At 39.1% G+C, this 24249-nt stretch overlaps 1 protein-coding gene across 3 annotated transcripts in view; it reads left to right on the forward strand.

Annotated features, from left to right (window-relative positions):
- macrod2 (mono-ADP ribosylhydrolase 2) overlaps window positions 1–24249 on the forward strand; it is a 370465-nt gene that overhangs the window by 262513 nt on the left and 83703 nt on the right. For all 3 annotated transcript variants that reach the window (XM_017037301.2, XM_025060625.1, XM_008321936.3), the window contains exons 7-8: window positions 10850–10880; window positions 21707–21780. In XM_017037301.2, the coding sequence (XP_016892790.1) occupies window positions 10850–10880; window positions 21707–21780 (105 nt within the window). The remainder of the gene's footprint in view (window positions 1–10849; window positions 10881–21706; window positions 21781–24249) is intronic.

The following is a 24249-nucleotide window of genomic DNA, read 5'->3' on the forward strand; positions in this document are numbered from 1 at the left end:
GTGGAAACACCAGCCTCTACTCATCTCTGGTCAATTTATGGTTCTTTACTTCAGGTAATCTCTCAGGTCAATAACTATTTCAATATCCACAAAAGGAAAAATGTGGAGTTGTAATTTTAATCTTTGTTATGATTTTGTTTTCTCCAACAATGTGTTTATTTCTGAGAGGCTGCATTAACTCCACAGACCTCTCAGCAGCTCCCCAGGATTCACTTGGATGGATGAGACAATTAGACGTGTTCATGATTCATTCATATGTGGACGTTCCCTGAACCAGCACTGTCCTGTCTTTTATTTCTCACTCCATAAAAGCAGCAACGTTCACCTCCTTACTGGAGATGATATCCCTGAGATTCAATAACAATTATGTACTTACTGTGCTTCCACAGGGTCACTGCTGCACCACTACAAAAGCTGGATTCGATTTGCAGATAATGAGCTTGTGTCTCTTAACAAACATTAGTTTTTATTTTGTATGAAGAGCTTTGGGAAATGTAGTTATGGCCTATTTTGTCACGCCTGGTAATTCTGCCACTTGTGTTCCACAGGGTTGTTTTTTTACTAGGCAGATTGGTGTTCTATTATTATCCTGGGAATAAAAAGATCATCAGGAATGTACTACAGAAGAACTTAATTACCTTGAACATTAATTCCTAAAGTTAATCTACCTACTGAGGATGATGTTTATGATAACAGATCTGGCGTATTACATAAGCTGAGCTCTTACACCCAGGAATGTTTTAGAGCAGTGGTTTTCAAACTACAGTGCACAGTTCACTGGTGGTACAAAGGAGCATCACATTTTAGATCAGGTTTGTGAGTTGCCAGTCCAGCCTGGAGCAATCGAAAGGAGAATCAGGATTTGGGAATAGAGTGGGTAAAAGTGAACCATCAGAACAGAGCAACACTGTGTGTGTATGTGTGTAATTTCAGGAATGTAAATGTGTGTGTGCCAGCTGTGGTGACAGGTTAAAAATGGTTGTAGAACATTTGAAAATAAATTATTTCAGAGAGATGAGAAGTGTCTGGACGTCAGTGGAAGATGTGTAGAGAAACAGCTTGGTCATTTTTACGATTTTTTTTTTGTCTCAGACAGGTTTAAGCTTACCTTCAATACCAGAATCACACTATTTTATTGCACTTTATATGTTGCCCATATTTCCTGACAGAAGAACAACATCACCTCCCTTTGATTTCCCCAGCATCTGATAACACATCTGTTAAAGCCATATGTTTGCTATTGTAAATGACATATATCTTTATTTGAAGTGCAGTCCATCACAGCAGGTAACTGGAGACACATGTGGATGTATCTCAGTGCCAGGACTGAACTGACGTACAACGATAAGTCATGTTGGGGCCAGATCACTCTTCCTCGTACTGTATCTTTGGTCTGTTATGTTGAAATTCAAACTCACTTCAACCTTGAACCTTTACTTAAGAACGAATAAAGTTTAAAATAGACCCTTAATACGGGAAAAAAAAAATTAATAGGCAACTCTGGTAAGAAAGGGTACCAAGAAATTAATCACTGCATGACCAGGAGCCCAGTTTTTTTTATCCCTTTTTCTCTGATTTAATATGCCATTGAGCTAGATTTATGAGTGAAAATTAAAGTAATGCTTCATGAAAAATGCCCCCATAATTGTTATTTTACTTTCATTTAGGTCAACCACCAGAGAATCTGCTGCTCCTGCGGCACAAATCATGGGTTATATTTTAGGATGACTGATAATTCTAACCTCTCAGCTCCAGATGCTGCTAATCTCTGCAGAGAGAGTTTGGATGAACAAAAATCAATACGTGCCCAGGTCTAACCTTCCATGAAGGGATATTCAGCTTGTCTTTCTCCCCCTCTGCTCCGTTTAATCTTCAGCATTTCAGGGATATGCTCGCTTTGCTTCACCTTTTGAAACTAGTTTATTTCAGACAAAATCCGCACATACACTGCTTTGATCATTTTTGCCTTTGCCTGCCTGTAATTTAGGCCCTTAAAATGCTAATGATTCCCAATGCTTAAGAAATGCAGTGCATTTCTTAAGCAGTGCATTTCTTAAGCACCCGTCGGAATAATCACAGGCTTTAGTTGCCTTCAGGCATATTGAATGTTGTCTACTGCCGGGTGTGTGTGCGGTTTAAATATTCAAATCCAAAATTTTGCTCAGTGTTGCCTCACCAATCTTGGTTTTGCTTATCCTTTGCTTTGGTCTTGGGATTTGATCAAGGCTACTTAGGGTTTATAATGTCAACGTCGTGGTGATAAATACAATAAAATCCATGAGACCTTTTATGATAATGTCATATTACGAGGCTCCTAATCAAAGTAAAGTTCAAGGCCTTAAAGGAGGTGAATGTTAGCAACAGTGAAGTGTCAAATAAAAGCTGGTCTTCAAGTGACCGTCACTCCCGGTCTGTGGAGCTGGAAAAGTTTAGAAAAGCCAAACAATGATGATCTCATGCCTTTTGAACCATTATGTAAGATGCACTTTTTATTATTTTAATTTTCTTTAAAAAATATTTCACTCAATAATAATAACACCTAGCAATTAATCAATGTCATTGTCATAGGTCACAAACTACTGGCCCGGGGGCCACTGGTGGCCCCAAACTCTCCCACATCCGGCCTAAAACTAGATGAAAGAAAAATTATATTTCCCTTCTTTAATGAAATAAAATACATACATTATGTATTAGAGGTGTAGCATGTTGTAACATGTTGAGATATGAGGAGCAATTTCCAAGTAATACTTAGTAATACTAGTTTGTTAAAAATGTAGCACCATGAATAATGACACTATTCATTTCCCAGGTGTTCTTTGGTTGGAGTTTATGTGAAAAGTAAAGCTGTATAATGTACCTTAAAATGGCAGTACTTTGAGTTTCTCATTGCATTGATATACTGCAATGATAACTCATATCAAGACTTGCTTCAAGGAAGAGTTTGAAGAGAAACTTTCTGTTTCAATTTTCTCCCCACATTAGCAGCCTTTATAAAATTTAAAATACACAAATACATCCAGTTGTGATATAATATTATATTTATAATGTAATTAATTGTAATTATTACACCAACATTCCCACAGTCCATCACAGCACTTCAAAACCACCTAAGACAGCAATAATTGACCTCAAGGTTTCTAGTGTGACCCCTTGGTTCTGCTGAAATATTGTGGGAAGCTGATCTTTACGCCTCTACACAGGTTGAAAAGCAGGGAAACAACCGGTCACTGAGTTTGACCCCTTCAGTGAAACCAGGTCACATCTGACTCTGTTTGTGTCACCACTTCTTTATCTTTGTTCCCTCCATCTTTGCCTCCATGTTGCTCTGTGATCAGTAATTTAATTGAGCTGATATTAAGCAGCGGACCTCATACATAAATATGAGCAGATGTCTGCTTGTACGTGCCCTCGCTTCACAGTGTTGTCTTTAACTTTACCGCTGGCCTTAATGCTCTCACTTTACCACTTGTCAACATCAGTGTCACCACTGGACCTCTGTAGGAATTCCAGGCAATATGAACAAAGAAGAATATAATGAGTCTTTATGCTCTGGTAAAAATCAGTTTTATGCATTTCCCTGCTGTAACTTTAAGTAAGTTGCAGCCTAGTTGCAGGTGAAAGTTACAGAGTTGTATTTAAAAAACTTCTGTGGCCCTTTGCTCTGTAGCTCTGGGCCTCAGCTTTATCAACCATTCAGCTGGTCATGGACCAGTAATTCAAACAGCCATCAGTCCTGCCACTGCTTATATTTGCTCCACTGCTCTGCCCTACCCACAGGCTGCAGCATTTACACCCTGCTTTCCTGTCCATTCATCTCACCCCTGTCTAAGCCTCACCCCTGCAACCTGTTTTTTTCCTTCACCTGCTACACTGCATTCACTGCAGGTACAGAGGGCACGGGCACTGCAGTGGAACTGAGTGCAATAAAGAAAAGTACAGAGCAAGCTCCGTTCAACCTAAAGGCACCTGGTTGTGTTTAGGAAAAGACCCTGCTTTAGCCTTTACATCCTGCCCATAAAAACATACAGGGGTAAAGTAAACAGTCTCACAGTATTGACTCTTAGCTGACATTTTGGTCCCACATACGGGGTTTAAGACATCAAAGACATCATTTCTACCCCCAAACCTACCAATGACTCAAAAGGACTATTATGGTATGTATAAAACCATAAATGTAGTGTAACAGAAATATGGGGAAATATAATCAAATAAAAACAGTTTGGGATTATAATTTGTGTGCATTAGAGTTACATTTGTTACACACTGATAGATGCTTTATTTAAGAATTTTTATTTTTTATTCTATTTATTAATCAGTCTTAATCAGTCTTACTGACAACTTAACCACAAATTATATTAAAAATGTATGATTGAATCAAGAAGACCAACACAAATCTGAAACATGATGAAAAATGTTGAATTAGCCTGAAAAGGTATCTAAAATAAGCAAGTATACAGGACGTGAAGGTATCTGCTGATTCGGCGATATTCCATAACGGCCTTTCACCAGAACCAGCTGCGCACCAGACAGTGTTTTTTCCTATTGCAGTTCAGTGTCTCTTTGCCCTCATTGGTAGTTTATCTAAGTAGGTCAACAATGTCAGCAGTTTGGAGACATCAGGGACAAAGACTTACTGTAAGATTTTTTTCTATTAAGGCACGAGCAATTAAAGAAAACACCCGTAGAGACACTAGAGTGTGGAACAGGCCTTCTGTCCATGCATGGATGGATGAAACTTTAACACCTCACAAAGTCACTTTTTACAATGTCACCATATTTACCACCAGGCTGTTCCACTGATATATCACTGCTTCCCAGTTCAGTGCATATTGTTGAGAGCCAACCTAAAATAAGTTTTGGTGAGAATACCATGTGGTGCTGAGTACTCACACTCATATGGGTTTGAATATGGACAACCCTAATGGCTTCCTTTTTGCTTCAAGACGAGAACGTCTGAAATGTTTATTTTTGCTTCAGCTACAGTTTTAGTCCTGGCCAAGAAAATAGACGTCAACAAAAACAATGTGGCAAATACAACGTACACTTCCCTCACAGGATTGTCACTGATCTCCCCTCTATTAAATGTTACCTGCTGTTGTTTTAGAGAACGGATTTGCCTCGAGGCAGCGTCTTCTCTGTTTTATTGCAGACAAGTCCTTGAAAACAGTAGATTTTTTTTATTTTAGTTTCTTCATTAAAACCAAAAAATAGAAAAGCTCAAAATGAATAGGCTGAACTCCAGTGTGTTAAGAGTCGATTGTTCTGTGTATGTAATTACAGCTGGTGATGCTTCGTGCTTAAAGGACTCCCAAATGTCCCAAATATCACAGTTTATAAGAACCGCTGGTCGGACTTGAGCAATTAGGTGTAAGATTTCTCACACACGACATTTCTTTATCCTCCACTTGGCAAAATCAGGCTCAGCCAATCAGAGTGTGAGATTACACTGAAGTAAAAGTGTGTTAATGTGTCAAATTTGTATATCCTTATCCGTTACTGTAACAGACTCCTTCAGGAGCAGCAGGTAGCTGATTCAGACGGGCGTGACCTACATGCTTAAAGAATAACAAGAGTGTCTTGGTGATGTCGGGCCACACTGTGGCTACAGCGGTGAATAATAACATACCTTTGGTCGCATTTGCACAAGGTCTCCCCCCACAGTTGTGATTTATAAGCGCAGGTTCCTTTTGCAAACAGGAGGCTTAGAGCCACGGGGGCAGCATCACGGCTCCGGTGCTGTTTACCCAGCCAGCTGAGACCAAGTGCTCCCCCAGCAGGACCGTACAGTCACTGTGCCCAACCACAGTTTTTCCCACCCTCACCTGACTGTCCTGCAGCGGCTGCAGCACAGGAGGGTGACAGCTACAGCATGACGACCACGGTTGCCACAGGTTGAACCATCTTTACTGTGTCATTTCCTGCTGCTAAACAAATGACTGAGAGCTGCGGGCTATCGTGGTCTTAGCGGAAGAACAGTGGACTAGTTCCACGAGACCTGACTCTGTGAAAGTGTAGTCACAGTTTAAAGTCAATTAATCAGGTTAAAACAAGCTGATTAAAATGAAAGAGTAAATCAAATCATGTCTATTCACCCTGCTGTAAATGTATATAAATGATCCTTAAACACCCCATTCATTAACACAGCAAAACAGAAGACCCCCTCACACACACACACACACACAAACACACAAACACACAGACACACACAATATGCTGCGAGCCGAGCAGAGGTGCTGAGAGGAAAGGTGCTCCACTTTAAAGCTTTGTGATAGATTAGGGAGGAGCTCCAGAAACAGAATAATTTCCCCGGTGACCAATTTCCGAACACTTCCTAAGCAAAGAAAATCAGCAACAAGCTAACATGTCAGACGCAGGGTGCAGGCGGACGTGCTGACTCACTTCTAATGAGCAGCCAGAGACAGAAATAATAACTAAAACTTAGAATCATAGGTCATGACTGCGTATATACTGCTGACTGTCCTAATTAACACAAGACCTTATACAGTGGATGCCGATGCACACGTAGCTACCTGTGCTAACAACTATCAAAATAGCTTCTGCTGTGGCCCGGCTGCCGATGTCGGTGTATGGCAAAGATAATTGCTTATGTGTTTACAGCAGTACACGCTGTCACTGTGAGGAGTCGTGGCTTCATGTTACTTATGATATAATAGATAATAGTCCAGTCATTTCCATTTACTTTAAGTTCAAAAGATGTTCTATTTTGAAAGTTTACTTGTCTTTAATGATGGGTGCGGTGCTACTGGTCCTTGTGGTCACAAAGAACAACCATGAGTAATTTTTTTTGCTTGATTTGTGAATGAGAGACAGATGAGACACATCTGCCAAGCTTCTCTCTGGGCTTCACCGTTTAAATGAATGTATAAATCATTTTGCTTTTGGCAACAATTGTCCTTTAAACAGTGTCTGCTACAAAGGTGTCAGATCTTTACTGCATAGCATTAAGTGATTACCTGATGTAGGAGGAAGATCAATGGTCTTAAGTAGACCAGCCAGGCAACTAATACAAAAGACTGAATGATTATGCCCCCGGTGGTCAGGGTCTCTGCTGGGCTTTGGTTTTGTTGCACTCATTGCAGAAAGTTCAAGTGACTCAAAGTGGCCTCTTAGCTGAGAAATGCTCTTGGTCTGGTTTGGTAACTTTTTCAAGGAAGGAAAATAGTTTATTTTATCATTTTAAATGTCTTTAAAAACTTTCTGCAGTTTATCATAATACGTCATGCTTATTTTCACCATCTAATAAAGAAGTAATGTTAGCGAGTGTGAACTAATATTCACACTAATGCAACTGTCCTGATCAGAGGACTGTACACATGCCTTTAGTAAATAGAAGCTTTGTTTGAAATAAAGACTAATTTGATTTAATGTTAAAGTATAAATAAATCATTATTTATTTCTGATAGTGCCGTACTGCTGTGGATGTATCCTCATCCTTGTTTACTCTCAGTGAATGTACGTCCATGTGGCGTAGAGTTTGGCACAGGCCGGAAAAACGTCCGTGCATTTCCACGCTTCATCATCCGCGGTTTGTGTCAGAGCCAGACAGTCATCTGGAAAGGTCAGAGCCTGGGTAAAAAGATTTAAATCACACCGAGGGAGAAAGATTCACCCTGACAGGCGGAACCTGAAAAGTGGTAAATAGGAAGAGAAACAGAGACTTGTTTCAATCGCCCTCTCAGAGCTGAGACACGCTGGTCATGAGGGTTTCAAGGAAAGAATCATCAGATTGGAATACAGGGGAGATTTTTTTTTTTAGAGATGCAAATTATCATAAGCTAGTGTTTTTTTATTTATGTCAGGTCTGTTTGTATCTCCTGCCACCTAGTCTCTCCTGGTGCCCTGGGTATACACCCATCTCTCTCTCACTCCCTCAGTTCTTGGGTCATCGTTCATTGCACGTTGTTCGTTGTGTGTTTCTGTTTGCTGTTGCTTACTCCTGCGTTCCTGTGGGTGATGTTCCTGCATGTTGTGAAGATTAATCAAGTTCCATTATTTAAACGTATGGGTAGAATGAAGCACTACAGTACAGTATATCCGATAATACCCCAGTCCATCCACCATTGTTGCTGTAAAATACCATCTTGATGCCCAGCGTTTGTTTATCGAGGCTTCGACCTCAGGTCAGAAACCTGGACTGTATCAGAGCAGCCTCGTCAAGTGCAGATCAGTAAATAAGTCAGTGACTGATGATGCACTGTAATGACTAAAAAAACACACCATCTCCATGATGCTAAATTATATTGCATTGTACTTTTGTTTTTGTTTTTTTTACATTTTTTGACAGTAATGATTCAATAATTTGGATTATAAATATTTTGTATGTTACTGTTAATGTTACTTATTTTTTGTTCCATCAATATACAATATACATGTTGATTTAGATTTATTAATCATGATTAATCATGACTACTTCACAGCTGTAATTATTCAAATTCAAGCCTTCTTTTCCTTTTCCTTAAATTAAAACATTTGAATTTTTTGTTTCAATTTTAAAACAAGTTTTGTTTTTTATTTTTTATTTTTTTTGTTGTTGTTGTTTTTGCCAGTTCTGCTTTTTAAACCTGATTGAATACACACCTGCACAGAGGTGTGTATTCCACAGTCTAGAGGAACCGAGTGTTGGAGTCTATATCGGCACATTTAGAAACTGACATATGTGTTTCAGTTCCTGATGAATCGCTGTGGTGTTTTGTTGTTCTATATTCCCAGCATCAGTTGTGAGCCTGGAGTGGAAATGTCTTTTTTTTCTACATTTCCCAAGTTATTATATTAATGTTGTGGCCACGCCTTTTGATGAATGTAGGAACCAAAGCCCGTATTCAGCTGCTTTTCAGGACAAATGGCCCCTTTGAAAAAAATTCCTTTCTCTTTACTGTTTATTAATATACTTAAAAAGATGAATGTGAAATGGGGAAGCTTACAGCGCGGCCTATGTATCATAATATATTTGCTCACAGAAGTGAAGAATAATGAAACTATTTTCAGCTATAAAGCTGCGGTTGAATAATACGTCGAGCGCAAAGTGCTACAAAGCCAGAGCTATTACAGCACGGTTACTTTTTTAATCCTTTTTGGAAGAGACAGCCGTAAATGTATGCATATGTTTGCTCTTAAGGTCATGTAAACCTTTATCATATAATATCATAATTTTAATTCTTTTAATGTCTCTGTCTTTCAATGTGTGTGTGTGTGTCCTAACACTGTGGTGGACTATTACAAAATCCTGGTAAAAATCCTTCTGCCGCAGCACTGCCTGTAATTTCAGAAAAAAAATAAAATTAAAATAAATAAACTAAAATCAAACGCTCCTACCACGCTACTGCAGTAATATCATTGTTGCTGATAGTGAAGTACAGCTGGTTTTCAGTTGCTCTTCTACATTATAAGGAATAAAAATATATTAAGTGTATGTTCATGAAATCAAAGACGTGTCAGCAGATGTTGAATCCATACAGAAGCGTTTCCTCTCTGCACATAATCTAACACAGAGAGTTGTGTCTAAAATGTAGCCCGCGGCCACAGACAGGATCAATTGACCTCATCTGGATATTCATCATTTGGTACTTATGTAATCAGGGCACGCACACACAAACACACACACATTCACAAAAGCCTAATCCCCCCAGTACTTACGTAGCATGTGCAGGCTACAACTGTTGTGTATAATGTACGTGGACAATATGTGCTAATTGGACGCCTCATTCACTGAAGCAGCTGTGTGTGAGAGACTGTAATTATACACTGAGTTGTGGGTGAGAGTGTGTGTGTGTGTGTGTGTGTGGGGGGGGGTTGTTCAATTCAGGTATGGGTTCAGCTGGTACACAGAAGTACACAGTGTGTTGTTGTTGTTGGTTTTTTATTGTTGGTGCAGAGTAACAGTATGGCTTGAATATACATCGTCTTTGCAGGGTTTTGGGAGAAGAAACCAGCCGTGGTGAACAGCAGATGTAAACATGTGGGTGTAAATGAAGAAAGATACGAATTGTATTCCAAGAAATAATTTAACTCGCTTTAAAAACACTAGTACAAGAGCACAAATCTGTTGTTTCTTACTCTACCTAATTTACAAACTGTGACTTGAAATATATAGAATATATAAATATATATATATATATATAAAAACAGCTTGTGGTGCAGTGTATACTGGTTGCAGCCTAAAACATTTTAAAATGACCATTAACAGCCAGGTTACCGCTGCTATCTCTGCTTCTTTACTTACATCACCACGTTGTCTCTTATTATTTAATCTGCTGATGCTAATTTTTGTCTTCCTTTATATTTGTCCTAACGTTTATTGACGCATGTCTGGCAGCAATTTCTATGTATAACATATTTCTGTATCTTAAAGGACAGAATGATAAGTTATAGTATTTTTCAGATCTGTACCAAATTTCTAGTCGTTTGGTACACATTTGAAAATGTTTAATTACATTTCATTTTTACTATCAGAGTCTATGACAGGAGAACCATTTCTATGTAGTGAGTGAAATTGTAACGTAACATTAATGTACCTTTGCATTATTACACACATTTGTACCTATTAGACCTTTGCAGGAATAAATAATAATAATAATAAGTAGAAATTTGGATGACATTACAATGTGAAATTATTTACTTTAAATAAAATAATTTTTTGTCAAGTGGCTAAAATCTAGTTTTTATTTCTGTTCCTACTGGAAGCCTTGTTATTAACTATAGTCATGTGTCCAAGGCTGCTTAGGACAAATTATATATATATATATATATATTTTTTAATTATACACTGGGAATAATGTTGTAACCAGAAATATATGTGTCTTAACTCTTTCTCTTTCTCATTTCCACACAGGCCTTCCCATGTATATCCACAGGCATCTATGGTGAGTCCCATTCTATCATTGTATTGATTTTGGTGTTTGTTCTGTAAATACATACTTCCCCGTGAGATTCAGTCAGAGTTTGAGGATATATTTACATATACGTGTAAGCCTGCACATGGAAGAGAGCAGCATGGACATCAGTACAGTAGCTGTTTACAGGGCTGTGACTTTGAAGAGGAGAACAGTCACAGGAACGCCCACCAAGTTCACCTTACACTACGCTGCACAAAGACACAACCTCTTAGAGGAGGCGCAAACTTAGGCCCTGGACAAGGTTTCTGCTCTCTTATGGGACCAGACCTGAGGTTTAGCAAAAGTTTGCCAACAAGGAGCTGGTGTTCTCATTAGATCTAAACAAAGACAAACTGATTTTACACTATTTCACCATTAAAACCAGCTAGAGTAATATGAAATATACAAACATAAATAGAAAGATAAATATGTTCCACAGCAACATTGAACATATGGCTAATAAATATAAAAACAAATGTTTTTGTGGCAGAAAAAACAAGAACTTTCCAGCTGCTATCATCATTTCAGACAGCTCTGCTTTTAAAGCAGTGTTTTTTCTTTCTTTCTTCTTCATCGGCCTCGTGTAATGACAGAATGACAGCTGTCAGCGAGTTACTCACTGAAATATTAAACATCTCATCGTACAGTCACTAATTAGAATTCACTGATTACAGAGCAGTGAGAAGCTGGACTCACTACAGAGGACACACACACACACACACGCAGTGATTTCCCTTTTAACTACTTTTTTTATCTATTCACCACATGTTCACATTCTGAGCTCTGTGTGTGTGTATATATATATATATATAGAGAGAGAGAGAGAGGCTTCTAGAACATTCCATTCGGTCTAAAGGCCTTCTTCCTACCAAATACCAGGATGTGGATTTTTCACAGACAGTATGGAGTCACAGTTAAATTTCAAAGCATGTAAACGGATACAAGTGAGTCCAAGTGTCAAGGAATCCTGATATAGTGCGCCGTGTGAGAAGAAACCCGTGTGTGTAATAAACGCAGCCTCACTGCATATAAATCACAGGATGTTGGAAATATGCATGGATGGAACACTTTCCTCTGGGAATTTTCAACATTTTCCAGCCATTTATTTTCTGTGAGTTTCACACTTTACTTCACAACACGTCGTAATGTTTTTCCCCCGGTCTTTTCCTGCGATATCGTCCGTCCGTGGCACCTCTCCATACCGACCTTTCAACAATAGCTAATAATAAAGTGTAAAAGACAAGAATGGCTACATTTTACTGCTCAATGTCAGGTCAGCGGTTTGTTTGAAGGGAAGTTACTTTTGTGTGGCGTGATTTCGTGGAACTAGACTTCCTCTCCACATATTTTCCTATTTTTCTTATGGCATTTCCTTCTGCATAAATCTGGTATCTTATTAGACTTCATTTCCATTTTTTCTTGGTAAAAAAAAGTGAAGCAAGACTTTGTTGTACCGCTACGGTAATTATGAAAACTCATTAGTCGCTCATCTGTGCCAAAAACCTGCTGAAGATCCACTGTTGTCAGTTTCCGTCTCATTAGCATCTTAAAAACTGTCACAAGTCAGTAACTCAATCTGTCAGAGGAGGGGAAAAGGAAAAATGCAAAAACATTTTTTTTTTATGTACAGACATCATTTCCATTAAAATTGAAATCTGCAGTTTGGTATTTCACGTGAACTTTTATGAAATAGTTAAAAGGACAAATAAAAGATTTTCTAAATGTTACTCAGTGACGCTTTTTTACAGGGAATCATAAAAACGAACAATATTCATGGAGAATGTATTGCTTTTTACACATTGGGAAGACAAAACAGCCTGTGCAACTGCCACCTACTGGCCGTTGCCATCATTGTTACCACAAGGAGGATTGTTTTAGAGACATTATTTCATCAAAATGGAAAAAAACTTTATGGACATTTTCAGTCCAGTGTCAGGCTTTAATCTACACAAACCATGAGTCTCTTCCCCTGATGTCAGAAGACATGGAATTTAACACAGTAGGAATCGCTAACAATTTTAAAATACCCCACAGATAAAAAACAAAACATTTTCCAATTGAATACATATTTGAAAAAAAAAATATTAAAAACACTTATGGTTAATTCTTTGTCCTTAAGTTTTAAATGACAGGAAATCCGTCCAATACAGCTGTACATGATCTTAGTAGGTAAGGTTGGTACATTTTAATTATGTTTAGAGTAATATTAACATTTTTACATTGCATAGTTACTTCCACACACACACACACCTATGATTTGCTGGAGCCGATCCCAGCTGTCATGAGGCCAAGGCTGTTGGCCACCTGGACAGGTCGACTGTCAACTCTGAGGCCAGAAATGGTTTTGTGTTTTTGGCAATGACTAACACACACGGGTGCAAAAAAAAAAAAAAAAAACAAAATTAAAAAAAAATGTTTGTGTGTGTGTTTGTTCGTGTCTGTGTGTGTACTCTGTGATGCTGGTGAAGGAACTGCTTATTGCTGCTCTCCGTGGTGCTGAAAGCTTCATCGCCAGTGGGAACCTGTCACTGCACTTCCCCTCACATCAGAGGGAGGGGAGCGGGTGGATTAAACAGCCTGTTTAATAAATAAACAGCTTAGCGCCTCCTATTACGGCATCTCCACAGAACAATACAGCTGATTAGGACTGAAGATCGTCACTCAGCTGAGGGGCCTGTAGAGCAGGGACCGCGGAGGGAGCTACAGTAAAGTACACTTCTGTTATTATTTTCCACAACTCCTTCTGGTGTCCCCCGTGTGCAGCAGTGTTTTAAAAGGGGCCTTACTTTCTTGTCAGGTGTTTTGACATTTTCTGCACATTTAAGATAACCTTAAAGGTCAACATCCATCTCACGATGTAAACAAACGCTATTAGGAATGGACCTCACGTCTCTCTCCGCTCCTTCTGTCTTTGTCTTCTTCTCTCCCTCTGGTGGATACGCTTCACCACAGTTCCGTGTGAACGTGGTCATGCTCCCATGCTGGTAGACTATCGCTGCGTTTGACCCATTTCTACTGCAGTGGGAAGAGAACTCCACTGCCTCTGACATCATGACAGGGGAGAATGAAGAACAAGTTATCAAAGACCTCTTGTGGGGAGAAAAACAGATTTGTCAGGATGGCTAATGCTAATTGACACACTCTCTTACGCCTCCATTTTCCGTGAGACTCGGTCACCGCTGACAGATGATTGCAGAGCCAGGAGGTTGGGTGTAGCAGTGGTGAGCAGGGGGTACCTTAGACGCTTTGAAAGAAAAATGAGGGCTCAGGCCGCACTGACAGTCCAATTCCTCAGTTCAGCCCATTAGCCACAACAGAATTTCTGCACAAGCGGTGTGTCGGAGGTACCACCCATAAACAAACTAGTGCCCACCGTGGGCCGTGAGGTCACCCAGAATGATAGAGGTTATTAAGTGCCGCCCCTGTTTGTACATCAATCATACGCACACACATCGCGGCTGTAAATGGATTATTCCTTCCCGGAGAGGAGACACCTTTCAGTGTCTCACAAGATCAGTGCCAAGAGTCCAAGTACTTTAACTTAGAGAGAGTTTTTCTTTTATTAATCCTTTGATCTTCACATTCATTCTCATAAATAATTTTCAATGTACTTTTTTAGTCCGGTCAGTGAAAACAGTGTCAGTTTCTTGTCCTGTACATTTAAAGGACAGGAGATTGGGTGACAGAGTTTTATTTATTGTTGACGAATATTATATAAGATGTCGTTAGTGTAGTTCAGAGTAATATTTCTTTTTTTGAGAATTCAAAAGCTGTGACTTCTAAAAGTCATGTGTATTTGATTTTCATAAAAAAGGGGGGGGTATACATTTCTTCTGCCTCCTTCAGGAGGGGGTGGGGGGAGTATACATTTCTTCTGCCTCCTTCAGGATCTTTGACCCATCTATCCAAACACAGATCTTGGAATTGTTGACAGAGTAGTTTTAGCTCTGACTGAGATGTGTGTGTAATCCAGCTGAGCTCTCCTGGTTTATCCACACTGTCATTTCACTGCATTGTCCAGATCAAATGTGTCAAGGAGCTACTGCAGGATTTTATTTTCTTCAGCCAGTATCACACTCTGGCTCTCTTCATCCCTGTCTGGGATTAGGAAGGTTGGAGAAGTTTATGGCGTCTTATCTGCTGACAGCGATGCCTTCCTGCTAACCGGAGATGGCCCAGTAATGTCGCTGGTACTCTTTACACCCAGGTTTTACTGCAAGAAGCTTAGCCCAGCTTGGGAATTTTGAGTTACATGGAAGCAACATACAGTTGCAACACATCAGTGGGATGGAGGTTGGACGCTCGGAGGCAAACCGAGCTTCATTTAGCAAAGTCACAGTTTTTTGTATTTTACTCAACACAATCTGTGTTTTAATAAGTAAAAATATTCCCCCCCACAGGACTATAGATTTGAGGGCCTTAAACTTTTGTATATCATACACTTGAAATGTTTAAAAAGTTAAATGTCAGATGTTAATTTTAGCATGTAGGACAAAGCCTAGCGTCACCTATATGGAATGTTTCCAAGGAAGGTCATCATCTGTTGTGCCACAGAGGCTGCTCTCTCTCTCTCTCTCCCTCTCTCTCTCTCCCCCTCTCCCCCTTTCTCCCTCTGCTCCCCTCTCTCTCTCTTCCTCTTCACACCTCTTGTTCTGCTTGTCTTCCTCGCACCGTATCCTCTCATCCCTCTTTGTCTCTGTCTCCTTCTGTGGGCTGCAAAGTCGGTCATGGTCACACCCTGCCACGTCCCAGTGTTAGTGCAGGAGGCGCTCCAGGCAATTTGACACTAACACTTTGGCATCCACAGTCCTGGGGCAGTACGCTGTCCTCCACCCAGGGTCACCTCACCTCTCCTCTGGGCCTTAATGGGGTGACAACCCCCTCCCCCTCACACTGCAGAGGAACACAAAGCACTGCTGGCCTCTACCAGAGCGTGTTCAGTTTGTGGTAGGCTAATGGTCAGATTCAGTCCGCGGGCCACAGTTTGAGGCCATTTTTTTTTTATCTATTCTAAATGATTTTCTTTTGTTTTTCTTCAATTATTTCACATATTTACCGACCTATTTCAACACCTAAATTTACTCATGACAGACACGTCAGCTGCGGGCTGTATGCTACTGTGAAGAAGAGAGCTCATCACAATAGATGACCAGCAGTGAAACACGAACTTGACCAACTGAGGGAGAACCAGTAGAAAGAAACGCAGCACAAACAATCAATTTTACCTCCAGGGAAGAAACAGTGTTCTTTGTGTTTTTTAAGAATTCGGTCAAGTCCGGGCCCCAAACCTTGAAGAAATGTAGAAATGATTAAGCCCTAACGCAGCAGCAGGTTGCAGTATTCCCCAGACAATATAGGCTCACTCAGGATACACAGAAGCAGTGGGTCTGCAGTATGTGCCGCGCATATATTTGCAACCAAACAATGGAAATGTATCATAGCAAAGACGTGCGTTCAACTTGTTGATTTACTGTACTGCGCCCTGCTCTGTGAGGCTACTCTTCACTCCTTCTTAGCAGTGTGTAAAACACCTGAGCTACACAAGTTTGTTGGGAAAGTATTGGAATGTGAAATACTTGCAGTGTTGGCAATAGGTAGAGCAACGACCTGCGTGCTTTAAAACGAAGGGACAGCACAGGCATTTGTATTATTTTTATTCTTTGTTCCAGTTCAGTGGGTATTTTTGAACATCAGCCCTTCTTTCTGACTCCAGACAGTGTTGTCTGTGGTGTGTGTCTGTGGAGGCTCCTTGTTTGTCTAATAGATTTAAACCCACATCTGGGAGTAAGGAGACGTGGGAATAAAAGAACCAACTGTCTGTTGTTTTTGTATCATTCTTTTTAAGGCAAATACAATTTGCATATTTAAAAACTAATAAAAATCGTCTTCTTTAAAAAAAAAGATTTCTCCCAATATTCACAATTTAAGTCTCAACACATTTTCAAGCTGTGTTTGTCAGAGATCAGAGATTTTATTTTTTATGAGATTCTGTGGGATGTGGCTACGTATCTAAGAACTGCAGTCAGAATTGTTTCAATTGTTTTTTTCAGATTTAAAAAAAAAAACCAAAACAAAACAACATCAACAACCATCAACCACCATTAAATCAATTATGGTTAAATTCAGTTTAACTCAGTTTGTCCCCTGTCCTCATCTGATAACTGCTGGGAGTTGCTTCAACACACAGATGAATAAATAAAAAAAAAATGAATGAATGCTCTTTGACTGTTGTTGAGCATCAGGTAAAAACATCAGTTGAAAACGAGAACATAAAAAATGGAACTGGACCACAGTCTACTACAATACAACTAATGCACTGTTGTGAAGCACGTGGAACTAAAAAGTACTGTTTAGTTCTACTTGCCTGCACGTGTTGTGAAGCACGTGGAACTAGTACTGTTTAGTTCTACTTGCCTGCACTCTATTCTGTTTTTAAATACCCTTGTTGACTATAGTCCATCAGTCCAAAAGCTAATTTGGCCCAACAATATAAACAGCAATTCCATTTATTAACATTAGGTGCTCCAACCTTAGCATTAAAACATTTTATAATTCTGATATTTTAGTTTCAGTAAAGTCACTAATCCATGGAGAACCACTGTTATCATGGATTATTCAACTTCAATCTCTAAGCCAGCTTGTATTTGTCGCGGCAGTGACACCAAAACCTCTATTGTATATTAGGTATAGGTAAAAAACATATTGTCCCACCTTAACCCTTTGTTCGCACAGCAAGTGCTGTAGTCTTTCTCCTCTTCCCCCCGGATACGGTGGTGTGCCTGATGATGGAGTGCAGAGCCATCAGCAGAAATAACACTGCACCACCTGAGTCCTCATCAGAGGCGCAGCGCTGCACAGATCCCATCAGTGTGCCTCACTAAGACAAATCTCTCTGAGCTATCCATATTCCCAGAGTAAGATAGAGTCAGGGCAGGCAGTGCTGGGACTCTGGAGGGTCCAACATCACTGTGCCTGATGCAGACTCTCCTCCTCTTGACAGATTAGTTTTCAATGAAACCTCCACAGAGCCCAAAAGAAACAGCTGTAAGAACGAGAAGATATATTTGGATATATATATTTTTGAAGCATATTTGTAGGAAAAAAAACCTGTGGCTCCTTTGAAACTGTTGTCCCTTTTTTTAAAAATGTGGCATTGAGTCAGGTGTTCTGGAAATATGTGAATTAAAATGTATTTTAAGTATTTTTAATAAGTAAAGTAAAGGTGAACAGTGCTGTTGGTGAGAAGGTTTTTACCTTAAGAGGTAGACCTGCTGTCAAAGCCCAAAATGTAATTAGCAATGTGTGACCACTAGCTAATTAGCTTAACATAACATAGCTTCAATTTAAACTTGAAAATGAAAAATGAAAACATTGTCTTTTTTTGGTTGTGGAACACATTTGAATGATTCATTTTAATTATAGAATTTAGATTTGCTCTTAAGTAGAGTCAGTTGGTCCAAAATTCAAGTGAAGAATCTGTGAAATGTAGACGTGCAGAGTTTAAAAACTGTCTGTATGTGGAGGACACTGATGACTTAAGTCCTGTAACACTATCTAATTGTGTTTATAGTAACATCTGCAGGAGAGGGAGAGGAAATGTGCTGCTTCATCATTGATGATTTTTGATGTTGCATCTGCACTTTTCCCATTGACTGTAAATAATAAATGGATGTAGCCTTTCAGTTCAGAACAAACAATCATCAAGTTCTAGATCTATAAAACAGTCTAGGCAACCCCATACTATCTTTAAAAACCTAAAGTAAATGCTTTAATTAAATTGCATTTGCTATTATTATTATTATCAACATTATTATGACTGTGTGTCGTCCAGTTTTCTCTAAATAGGATTATTATTTACAAAACACCCAACATGTTATTTCTAAAAGACCAAAGTCAAGTGAGTGAAAGCTTTACCTTACATTGTCAAGGCTGACGTTCACAAACGATATCTGTTTCCAACAAAATCTATTTTATCTAACCACAGCATGTAAGTAGTTTAGTGCCGGAGATCTGTAGCAGTCCAGGAGTATTTCATTTCTTTCTTTCTTTTCTTTTTTTTCCAACATTTGAGCGTACTTAGCCGTGCTGACAGGGGCAGACGCACCTGGATGAGATATTAGCGGAGGTGACGGTAGAGGATACTGTGAAGGAGACAAATGATGAGTGAGAACTGCTGATGTACTTGAGCCACTGCTGTTGACCTTGGCCAGTGATGTTTCCTGGGTGGAGTTGTTGTTGTGAGCCCACTCCTGCTGCACTGACCCGTCTTTCTGTAGGAGGTCTGGAGGAGGTTCCTTTGTTTTTTACCCTGGTTCTACTGAAAATGTCCTTTAACTCCCCTCCTCTTTTCAAACTTGCTATGATTAATAGGTACAGTTCTCGAATCAATAAAGCATTTGTAGAAACTCCACACGGAATAGATTCCATGTAATCACTAACCACTGCTCATGACACAAATATTGTGTCTTCATTTTGAAGTACTTCTTCAACACTTTATGGATTTGTTTCATTTTCTTATGATGCTTCTTTCCCATAATACACTGCTGTTCTTTAGCAGCTGGTGCTGGTCTCCGCGGATCTTCTTCTCTTTGTCATCGGCACATCTGTTTGTCTACTTTACTTGATGTGTCAGTTGAAGTGTCATACACCTTCATATGTGTGCAAACAGTTCTCAAAAAAAGGGAACATCACAAGACAAAAAAGTGATTTCACTAAGGAGAGTCAGGTGACCTGCAAACTGATTTTGCACTGGATAAGGTTGTGAGACCCGTGAAGTGGCTCTACCCAGTCTCTGGAAAGAGTCTCAGAGAAGCAAACCGGCTGTCACGACCATGTGGTTTGCAGCTTGAAGAGTTCCCTTTTTCAGAGGAGAGTTAGAGCTGGAGATGAGGTAGTATGCAGTACATATTAACTCCAACCTTACTGAGACGCTTTTCACAGCTGGTTTGAAGTAAAACTATTTAAGAGCTTCTTTTTTAAAACTATTATTATTTTGCCCAACAGCTATCTCAAAGGGCATAGGTCATTTTGCTAGTTGTAAGTCTGTTTCATAGGTCGTAGAATGTTATGGTTATGGCAATAACACGAGGAAAGGAAAATATTTAGGAGTACAATAACCAACAGCTTACGACGGTGCCACAGCTCTTGTACCAGTTAATGTTGTCTGAAATTGAGGTCCTGACCTCTGTGGTTGAGAAGAAGACAGTGTTTGCTGTGACTTGTAGTTTCTTATGGAGGTCAGGGTTTATGATAGAGATGATCAGCTAGTTTGGAAGTGTGAATCAAGTTGGTCATGACTAAAAAAAAAGAAAAGTGGCTGCATGTGTGTGTTGACTTCTGTTTATATGGGGTTAGTGTCAGTTCATGACTTTGGAGGCTTTACACCTAAATAATGTGATCAGGTTTCCTGTAAGGCACAAGATAATGGCCTCAACTATAATTAATTTGAGATGAAGACAACTAAAACACTCGGCTGTGACAGAGTAGCAGCTTGTCAGCACTTCTGATAATGGCATATATACTCTTCAACTGTAGTAAAGCTAGCCTAAGGGCTTCTGGAGTCAATAGCTCAGCCTAAGTGTTGGTTCTTGTGAGATTTCTCTACTGTGGCTGCAAAGGATCTCAGCATCAGCATCCAGCAATCTTGAACTCCCCTTATTAAAATTTAACCAAGTCGTATTCTGTGCATTTCCTAATCAATACGTTGTGTTAAAACAGTAGTAGAGAACCTAATCTGTCAAAGTTGCTGAGACTGATTGGGTCATTAGCAATATTAGGTCTTAGTCAAGTGAGGCTCACTGCAGTTAATATTTATTTTCATTCATATTCTCATTTTGTTTCTTAGACAAAGGTACCAAAATGAATAAGTCAGACTGAACAAATATCATAGGTAAAACTGACAAGCCCCCAGCCACATCTGACTGATCAAATTCCATGATGTCACCTTCTATAAAATACCCAGAAGACTCTAAGTGGCTCTAAAGGTGATCCTGTAGGGACTAAATGTAGATTTGGAAATTTAAAAAAAGCAAAAATGTGCTCATGTCAGGACGAGTAAATTCGAAATATTGTTTTGGATCTGACATATACATCTATAAATTCAATTATCTAACAATAGAGTGAAGTAGAAATGAACAGTAAAAAAAAGGACATATCTCATGGAAGCTAGACCTACACAGAACTTACAGTGACATCTTTACACAGTGGAAGTGTGGAAATAGAAAATGCCTTACATTCATTGTAGACAATGTTAACATTCATGCTGCAACGTAACTAACAACATTTTCTATGAATATCTTTGTCGTCTTTAGTTGTGTGTTTTTTTCTATTTATACATTTTGACAACACTGTCAACCAAATGTTGAAATTCAATATTAACAATATGAATATTTATAGAATTCAACATCTTTCCAGTGTTTTATCTCACATTCATGTTGTAAGACTAACACCAAGAGGTGAGAAAATTACCATATCGTCTGCAAACATGAGTTGCTAAGTGATGTAGGCACAAAACCAAACACCCTTTATACAGCACTTCTTAACACCCACACACTTTTTCTCTTTAAAACTTGTCTGTATGTGTTTTCACTACACATCTGGCTGCACATGACAACAGCACTTTATCAGACAGCTGCTTTCATCTAGCACAGACAGGCAACCTGTTTTGATTCCCGTTGATTAAGGTAACACGTTGTTATCTATGGTGTTGTCAGTTTCTCCGACTGTCTGTTTCATTGTTTATCCTATGCATTAACACAATGTTTACAACTGTTGTTTACTCTCATTCTGTCTCTCTCTTTTCTCTTCCATTGCAGGTTTCCCAAATGAGCCAGCAGCTGACATCGCTCTCAAAACAGTAAAAAGATGGATTGAAGAGAACCCAGATTCGGTAGGACATTTCTGTGACCCGCATGTTTTTTTGTTTGTGCTGTCGGTCTAAAGCCAACTCTGCAGGCTGTGCCAATTTCCTAAATCTGTTTATTGGCTGTGAGTGGAGATTATTGAACCACAGCAGAAACACAGAAACACTAATTCCCATGCACAGCTGTATAAGAGTGACATCGTATCCACCTGCTTCGCTTGATCAAGCATTTACTTTCTGCTCTGCATGCATATCAAATTAAAAGCCAGTCTGAGACTAATCAGGCCTCAAATGCTCTGTTGGCTGTTTAATTGTTTGGTGCATGGGAGACTTATTAAACTCAAAAAAGAACAAAAACATATCAAATGGAATAACAGGAAATTGTTTTGGTTTGAAACACACTGTAATTATGTTTCCTGAAAGCATAATTGAAAGCTTTAAACCATATGTGGCCCAAACACTTCAAGCCATTCTTGCTAATCTGTTAGTGGTATATGTGTCTAGTTTCTCAACAAACATAAAACCTAAGTAACAAGTAGATAAAATGGAAGTCTATCACCATGTAAAATCAGAAAAATATCTTCTGAATTTCCTTCACCTCTGTGGCGAGGTTAAATGGAGATTTTCATTCAAAAGGTTTTTTTGCTTCGATTGAGCAGCACGCTGTCGTACATATCTTTGCTACAGTTGGCCTACTGTACCACTCTAAGCTGGTAGATTTAGAGACACATCTTTAACATTTATCCCCATATATCCTTCAAATCACTTTTATAGGAGAAGAGGACAAATTACGTTAAGAGTTTTTCTTCATTAGGGGTCGTCACAGTACACATAGTTTGGCACAGTTTTATTTATTGATGCAATCGCTCCCTTTTTTAGGTTTTCAGTGGATACAGTCTACACCCAAACTACATAAAATCCTTTTAACATTTTGGACATGAATTACCTCATTTACATAAACTCAAAAAAGGATAAAACATTTAGTTTGTTGTCGGAATGACCTCAGGGAAACCCAGAGATTAAAATATTACAAATTCAGTGTTTTCAGATGTATTGATTTGTGTATTCTCAGTTGAATAAATCCTTATGCATCGATGTGTGTGTAAGGTCGCTGCAGACTTCATAGTAAAGTTGTAGCACTGTTGCCTGGAAAGAGGAAAGACAGCAAGTTTAGTCATTGCACAGTGTTGTTTTTTTTTTTTTTTGTTTGTTTTGGTTTTTTTTACTTATATCAAAATATAACTGCAAATGCAATGAAACATGAACTGCCTTATAATGTGATTCTTAATATTCAGCCTTAATCTCCCCCGTTTCACAATCCTGTAAAGTCCAAGCTAATCGATGACTTAATTTAATTTTGATTAACACATTTTTCTAGGTGGCAATTACAGGCCTGCAGAGTAGTAAATAGTGGAAATATACTGCAGGCAGTAAACTAGTATTTACAAGAAAATATTTACAACTGTTCACATTTCAGTGAAAACCACTAGAAAGGAATAGAAAACAATATTTGATCCATATATATATATATTTGCAACTGTGCACATTTCAACAACAGCTGGAGAAAAATCAAAAAAGAAACACTGCTTAAAAAAATATAAGCAACTATGCAACATTCCCCGACCGCCCTGCTGTTCAATAAAAAAGAAAAATAGTTACAAGAGTATTTATAAACAATGAGGCAAATTGCAATATGGTGGGTAGAGAAAAAGAAACTAGTGATCTAAAAGGAAACTTTTGCTTCAGACATCAGGGAATGCCGTCTCTAGTCTAGTACAGAGATTTCAGGAATCCTCCTTTAAAGCTTTTGCAAGTTTTATAACCGTCATTCATAATTTACCTACATAAACCATTTGCACACTGATCAGGGGCAACATTAAACATTCACCAGCTTTAATGTACGACTCATCTTCTTATGTAAAACACATTAAAACAATATCCATCAGCTTGATTTATTTCCATCGACGGTTCATTAAACCTAATTCTGTCCAGTTGTCTGGAACATCAGCGTGTGTTTGTCATTTAGAGCCAAGGACTTTAAAGGGCCACTTCTGTTTACTGTGACACTGTTCATACATGTCACCGTAGATTGAGATGTCTTTAAATCCATCACCTTTCAGCTGGTGTAGGGGACATGGACGGCGAGCAGTCAAAGGATACAGAGCTGCTGAGTGACTTGGCCATTGATGTGCGATGTTTGCCATGCTTGTTCAGTGTCGGCTGATTGCTGTATCCTCGTGTTTTGTGAATGTGTTAGTGCTTCAGTTTGCAGTGGCGCTCGTGTAGCTTGACGCTGACTGTTAACAACAAACCAATTCAGACAGCTGACTTTTGTGGTTATTTTCAAATCCAAGGCAACTATTTAGCACACAGGCTGCACACTTGCAAATCAGAGACAATGGTGTGATGTGTTGAATGTAAAGTATCTCTGCTGTGGTTAGATCACGTGTTAAATACGACTCAGAGTAACAAACATCTATAAAGAGAATCATCAGT

This window comes from Cynoglossus semilaevis, chromosome 12 (genome assembly GCF_000523025.1).
Source record: "Cynoglossus semilaevis isolate Cse_v1.0 chromosome 12, Cse_v1.0, whole genome shotgun sequence".
Lineage (NCBI taxonomy): Eukaryota > Metazoa > Chordata > Actinopteri > Pleuronectiformes > Cynoglossidae > Cynoglossus > Cynoglossus semilaevis.